The sequence below is a fragment of the Lolium rigidum genome, chromosome 2, assembly GCF_022539505.1.
Source record: "Lolium rigidum isolate FL_2022 chromosome 2, APGP_CSIRO_Lrig_0.1, whole genome shotgun sequence".
NCBI classification, from domain to species: Eukaryota; Viridiplantae; Streptophyta; class Magnoliopsida; order Poales; family Poaceae; genus Lolium; species Lolium rigidum.
In genome coordinates, this window is record NC_061509.1 from 41561376 (window position 1) to 41568501 (window position 7126).

The following is a 7126-nucleotide window of genomic DNA, read 5'->3' on the forward strand; positions in this document are numbered from 1 at the left end:
ATTAGATGGTCCTCTAAAAAAGGTGCAATAATCACCCGCAAAAAGTAAGGTTGATTAAAGAAGTTACCTACGGAAGAGGTATTTTAGTTATCACAATATCTAGGTGGTTATATAGCTATATTATAAACTTAACATAATATGAATATATGTGAAATTTTAGATTTAGTTTACAGACATCCATAAATAAATAGAAATGTTCCCCTCGCATTTGCGAGGGCCACGTTGCTAGTTTCAATAAGAATAAAAAAACGCGCACACAATTCGGACCCAGATAAGCCCCGCCTTCATCTGATAACTCGCCACTGCCCCAACTGAAGCAGCCATGCCGGCGGTGGCGTCACTCCCGCCACCGGCACCGGCGCCGGCGGCGGTGCGGCGTGGGCGGAGGTTCTCGCCGCCGTCGGCTTCGCTGCGTCGCGCCGCGTCCGGCGGGGGCACGAGCTGGCGGAGCGAGCGGCGGCTCATGTCGGAGCTGGAGCGCACCGTGACGTCGGGCGCGACGGAGCGCGTCATCCGCGACTTCGTCGGCACCAAGTCGGAGCGCGCCGCCCTCGCCGCGCTCTCCCGCCTCCTCATCGACTCCAACACCCTCGCCGTCCCCGTGAGCCCCCGTCAGACACATCAATCCCTTCTCCCCAACTGGCCAACTCCGATCCCCTCCCTCTCTCTAACCTCGCCGGAAAATTCCACATTCGCTGCAGTTCTACGAGGCGGTGACCCAGGCGCGGTGGTTCAAGTGGAGCTCGATCCACGCCGCCGCGGTGGCCGCCTTGCTCGAGACCAACGGCGGCGCGGAGGAATCCAGATCCCTCGTCGCCGACTCCGCCGCGCGCCTCGAGTCCGCCGCCGAGGTGGCACTCTTCTACTGCGACCTCATGGCGGCCTTCTCCTCGCGCGGACTGAAGGGCCGGGCCATGGATTTCTACGCGCAGCTCCGGGCGATGCCGCCGCCGCTCGCCGGCGGCGGCAAGACCTACATGGCCATGATTAAGTCCCTGTGCATGATGGGCCTCGCCGACGAGGCCGAGGGGGCGCTCAGGGAGATGGCCGCTCTGGGGTACCAGCCTGATGCGTTTCAGTTTGGATTGGTGGCGAAGTGCTATGGGAAGGCCGGCCAGTTGGCTGAGATGGAGAGGGTGATTGCGTCCATGTCGGACGCCGGCATCCGGATGGGCACCGGCGCGGCGAACATCGTCCTCTCGTGCTACAGCGCATGTCGAGATCATGGGAAGATGCTAATGTGGCTGAAGAAGATGAGGAAGTTGCGTGTGGCACCGACCACCAAGGCTTACAACTTTGTGCTCAACTCGTGTCCGACAGTGGTATCGATGGCTCGCGAATTGGGCCCTTCACTGCCGTTGTCATCGGCGCAGTTGGTGAAGAAGCTCAATTCTGGGTCTCCATGGCCGGCAGAAGCTGAGGTGGTGCAGGAGCTTCTGTCGGCCTCATCAGTGTCGGACAAGGCGATGGTTTGGTCAGAAACTGAGGTGAAGCTGAATCTGCATGGGTTCAGTATAACTTCAGCTTATGTTTTGATGCTGCAGTGGGTGGACGCGGTGAAGGGAGGCCGTGCGTTGCCATTGGAGGTGTCTGTGGTGTGCGGTGTCGGGAAGCACAGTGATGTCCGTGGCGAGCCCAAAGTGCGAGAACTGGCACAGGAGGTTCTGAGCCGGATGGGAAGTCCCCTGAGGTTGTCTACGAGGAACAAAGGCCGTCTTGTGGCAAAGCGAGACAGGGTGAAGCAATGGTTAGCCACCGATTGGGCTTCTCCGGTGCATGATGAGAACGCAGATCAATCGCCCGACGAGATTGACCAGCAACCATTTTTACCTGAACTTTTCAGAAAACTCGGACAGTTTATTTCCTCATTTATGTCAGTTTCCAGATGAATGTCAAGCTGTTCCTTGTAGATTAGGAAGTTCAGAATAGACATACATTCTTTCTTCTGCTGTGCAATGATACAAGATGGGTTTTGTGCGAGTGTTGTAAAAACATCGGATTTTTTCAATGGTGAACGGCTTAGTGCACGAGTGAATAGAAGAGTTGACGCTCAACTCCTCAACTAGCTGCTTGAAGTTGATTCCAGTGCCTTGCCAATATGTTTTCAACTGGTTGATGGTGTTCAGCACCTTCTTAGCTTATCCTATTTCATGGTGAAATTGCAGAAACCTTTTGAAAATGTCAAGTTCAGTTGCTCCTAGTAACTTACTTGTGTATATATGTGCCACATAATTCTGACTTAGATGCATCTTTCTCTGTAAAATAATCAAAGCTCTATTTCATTAAGTGATGCTATTCATTATTCAAAAATATACTGTCATGGCGGTACTATCAATTCTTGAGCCGCAACAGATATGTGTCAGTGCATAACTGCCCACTATCCTATTGGAGTACAGCCATTGCATAAATTCTCCTATTTTGGTTTTGCATTGCTGGAAATATTTACTTATATATTGCATGGTAGGTTACATGTTGGAGATAATGTTACTTGTACTATCAAATGGTTTGTTCACTTTGGGATATTTGTTGACGTAGTTATAGTTCTTGTGTTCTCCTCTGTACTCGCACGTTGTCGACTCGTCTTGGTTTTTGGTTGATGTGAGGTGGTGAATTGTCACCCCTTCATCCCTCTGTAGGTTTTGCGAGGTGGCTTCACGTTTCATCTTTTGTATTGCTCTTGTAAGGTGTTGTGAATAATCTAATAAAAAAAGTCGTGTGCATCCTTTGGATGCAGAAGCTGGGGCGATATTTCCCCCATTTCGAAAAAAGATTTTTTTTTTTTGCATAAATGCTTTATTTCTGTATCATCAATATGGATGAACAAGGGTAGATTAATTTTGGCATTCTTCTTATTCACACTGATCATCATGTATCCTCCATAGGACGTAAAGGCATATATTAATTCATGCATTTTTATTGTTGAACAAATTGTGCAGCCCTGTTATTCAGGAAAATCACTAGATAATAGCAACTGCATGATATATCTACACATTATATTATTAAATTTGTAAACTATGCAACGCTTACCTGGGAATCTTTTTCAAATCGTCAAATGTGCCCCTTGATAATAGCAACTGCATGATATGATTCCTGGTACCTGTATCGTCTGGCACAAACTAGGAAATAGCCGAAGTTGATAGTCACCACAACAGCCAAGGTCCAGTACACGTTGTCCAGCCTCCCCTGGTTTATGTTCCCGGGCAGCCACGGCGTGACTCGCCTCACGACGTCGACATACACCGTGCCGAGGTAGAACCCCATGGCGATGAGCAGCGGCGCCATGGCCGTCGCCAAGCTCCTCAACGACTTAGGGAACTCCAGGTAGTAAAAGGCCATGTTTCCTGGGAAGTGGAGGGCCTCCCCGATGCCCACGACGGCAAGAGGGAGTACCAGCCACAACACGGACATGGGGGTGACCCACCCAGTGGCCTCGTCGGCGTCATGGAGCTCGCGCACGATGCCCAGCCTCCGGCGCTCCACCAGCGCCGCGACCACCATGCCCACGATGTTCACCACGTGGCCGAGCCCCACACGCTGCAGCGCCGAGGGCGGCGTGCCGGCGATCCGACGCCAAAGCGGGAAGACGACACGGTCCAGGACCGGGGTGACCGCGATGAATGCCACGAGCGTGCAGACGGTGATGGACCCCGCCGGAATCTTGAAGTGGTCGCCGATGGAGCGGTCCATGGCAAGAGCCTGCAGGACGATCATGCCGATCATCACGCCGATCGACACGCTTAGCGTTATGCCGGCTGACCACACCGGGAGGACGCCGAGCAGGGACTTGAGGTCCTCGACCTGCTGCACCGTGCACAGCCGCCAGTTTGCCGGTACGGCGGCCACCGGGATGTCTCCACGGAGTTGTCGCTTGCGGTGATCATGGCGGCACGATTAAGAAATCTTAGTCTTTTGCTTGGAGCACCGTCGCCGACCGAGTCCGCGACGGAGCCATCGTCTCCGACGTAGTACCGCGCGCCGCCCACGTCGGCACGGCCCTTGCGCACGGCAGCCACGACAACACGGGCAAGCTCCGCGTACGGGCTGCCCTTTGGCGCGGGCTTCCGATAGTACCGCGCGCCAGCGAGTAGCAAGGCCAAGCTGAAGCCGGTGGCGGCGAGGCAGACACCGAACCCCAGAGCCCAGGATACCCCGTCCTGGAGGTAAACGATGGCCGTGTCGCCGATCAGGAAGGATGTGTAGAGGAACACGAAGTACCAGTTGAAGAAGGTGTCCTGATCGCGCGAGCTGCTGAACTGATCCGCGCCCATCGTCGCCACGTTGAAGCGCGTCCCGCCGGTGCCGATGGCGAGGAGTAACACGGCCGCGTAAAGCACGGCGAGCTGCCCGGGCGTCCCGTGCTTGCAAGCGGCGGTGGATGGCGTTGGACAGGGCGGCGGCCGCAGGAGAAGCGCAGCCGCGGAGAGCGTGAACAGCACGAAGGCTCGTAAAATGATACTACCTCTGTCCATAAATAGATGCCAAAAATTTGTCTAAATTTGAATGTATCTAGCTATGATTTAGTATATAGATACATCCGAATTTAGATAAATCTTTAAGCATCTATTTATGGACGGAGGGAGTATTCAGTTGAGAAATTACAACAGTGTTATAAAGAAGAGTATGATAATGGATTATATCGACTTCTTTTCAGAAAGCCTCTTTTCTGTAAAGTTTTTTTCTTTGAACTGATCACACACTTCGATTCAGTGTGATACTGGCCGGCATGCTCCAACTTCCAGTAGGTGGTGCTGTGAAGAACCAAGAATTTGGCTCCAGGTAAAGTCTTTGGCGTTCAGTGCAAAACCCACTAGGCGCGCGTAAATCAGGTCGCAGAGCCACAATACGGACATGGGGGTGACCATGGAGCTCGCGCACGATGCAAAACAAATTAAGCACGCGGGGCTGGACGAGTAGTAGCGGCTGGAGTACTTAACTTGCAGCGCGCCCGTTCGTCTCCGCCTTAATTAATTCCTCCACTCCACATCTCAAAAAAGAAAAGAAATTCCACCGCCTCGTCTCAGGCTCACACTAATTGCGCAGTCGCAAACCAACTCACACTAATTGCGAGTTCCATCTCACGATCCCTTCATTCATTCCCAACCTCCTCTCCCTGATCAATCTCGCCGCCGGCACACTCCCTTCGCCGCCTCCCTCTAGCCGCGGCTCCCCTAAATCCTCACCGCAGCGCCCACCCGCCTCCTGGACGAGTACCCAACGGAAGAGGATGGCTCGCGCGCGCGCGGGGATCCAGCTGGTGGAGGCCGTCCGAGCAACAAGGGCGGCAAGACCGTGTGGCTCTCGGCGCCGCCGGACGGGATCGACGGAGGAAGGCCTGGTGCCTCACCAGGATGCTGCAGCCGGCGCGACCACCGTACCTCCCCTCATCTTCTCCGGCCCCACGCGCGCCGGCAACATCCCTGGACTGGACCTGCTGCTCCCCACGCGCGCCATCCACCTCTCTGTCCCGCTGATGCCTCCCACTCACTCCTGGTGAGCATCCTTGTAAATCCCCTTGCTATCTATCTATCTATCTATCTATCTATCACGTTGAGTGAAATACTATTTGTGGTTGTGGGTTACAAATAACCTAACTTCTCATGGATGTATTGAGATTTGCCTCACATGCGTGCATTTTTATGTCAGCTCAACAATTGATTTGGGTACAGTTGTGTGTGATATGATTATTAGTGGAGAGTGGGACATGATTAGGGTTGACCTTGCATTTTTCTGCAGGGCACGGCTATTTCTCATTACTAAAATCTGAATCTTTACCTTATATATGCCATAGTAGACTGCTCATACCAATCTTGTTGTATCTTCATCAACTTGTCATACTGCACGTGTATGTCACCCAGCACTTTATGCATGCCTTATTTAGAATAACAGGTTCAGATAATCTAACCACCTATCTCCAACACTAACAAGAGAAGATGATCTACAGTTTTAAAAAAATTTGTATTTACCATCGGAGTTTCTATGTTATATGAAACTTCACTTGATTTGGTATATGGATATCAATATGCTCATGAGAAACAACCAGTCTCTTGGCAAGCTCAGACTTGTTTTTTTTTGTGGACTTTCTTAGCTTTCATATAAGTGGGTTCTAATATATATTGGTTGTGCTTGAATGGCAGTTATGAATCAGAAAGAATTCTCACCTGTCCCTTCTCTGATTCCGATTGAGCTTTGTTGCTATACTTGGAGTGGAGGTTTATGTAATGTTTTACCTGAGCAGTTCTTACTGATATGAAACCAGTCTCACAACATTCAAAATTGTTAAAACTATGCGCCTCCACTTCTAATCTTATTCGGGTTGAAGTCCATTTCTTTGTTACACTTTTGTTCATGGTTTGTCACTTCTAATTTCGGAGAGAGGAAAGCTTCTCTCTGCTTATTTCTAAGATAATACGGTCCTCTTTTTAACCTTCCTTGATGTGCACATGCTTTTCAGTATCTTCTCATCTTGAGTTTACCTTTCTTTTTTCCTTTGGATTATGTGTTGTTTTACTTTTTCTTCCTCAAATTGCCAACCAGCTTGGTTAGGTTTCTTCTTGTGGCCTGAAATTTGAGCTTATTGTGATTGCTAGCTAAAACTTAAAAGCTTTTGGCTCTTTTTTTTCTCTAATGAAGTCAAGCTTTTCAAAAGCTATGTTTCATGTTACTGTAGCCTTTCTGCAGTTTTTTTATTGGGTTACTACCCTATAGATACTTTTTGATAATCAAATCCTCCCTTTTTTTCCATGAAAACTCAACGTTCAAAAAGTGTATGCTCAGGCGCACTTAAGCGGTCATTATAGCGAAGTGGTGGAATACCGCTTTGTTTCAGGCCTGAGCGGGAGGTTAAGCGCTGAGCGCGATTAAATGTTGCGATTAGGCGATGAGCATCACCTAAGCGCGCGGAAGCGGGCAGAAGCGAAGGAAAGCGCATTGAGCGTCCATGGTCGTCGGCAGCAAAGCGAAAAATTGAGGGTAGGTGGGAGGGACAAGTAGAATATAGGGTACCTGGGCACCCCAATGGACCATTCCCCCGCACACGAGACACAAAGAGAGACAGGGGAGAGAAGCGGCGGCAGCACACCCTTGCTGCTCCGCCGGTGACGCTGCGCCTCCAGTGCCCTCCACCTCC

General features: G+C 51.0%; 1 protein-coding gene and 1 pseudogene across 1 annotated transcript; one reads left to right on the forward strand and one right to left on the reverse strand.

Moving 5' to 3' along the window:
- Positions 1–322: 322 nt before the first annotated feature.
- Positions 323–2065, forward strand: LOC124691644 (pentatricopeptide repeat-containing protein At2g17033-like). Its single transcript, XM_047224923.1, has 2 exons — positions 323–601; positions 702–2065. Exons 1-2 carry the CDS (start codon positions 323–325, stop codon positions 1887–1889), a joined length of 1467 nt encoding a protein of 488 aa, XP_047080879.1. The 3' UTR covers positions 1890–2065.
- A 983-nt stretch (positions 2066–3048) lies between these two features.
- LOC124689586 lies at positions 3049–4469 on the reverse strand (annotated as a pseudogene).
- Between the last annotated feature and the right edge of the window lie 2657 nt (positions 4470–7126).

What these genes read in the sequence shown, in the direction of transcription:
- LOC124691644 (XM_047224923.1), top strand. Translation starts at nt 323, where the DNA reads ATGCCGGCGGTGGCGTCACTCCCGCCACCGGCACCGGCGCCGGCGGCG. An exon ending in CCAACACCCTCGCCGTCCCC is followed by an intron (nt 602 to 701) that starts GTGAGCCCCCGT and finishes CATTCGCTGCAG; the next exon opens with TTCTACGAGGCGGTGACCCA.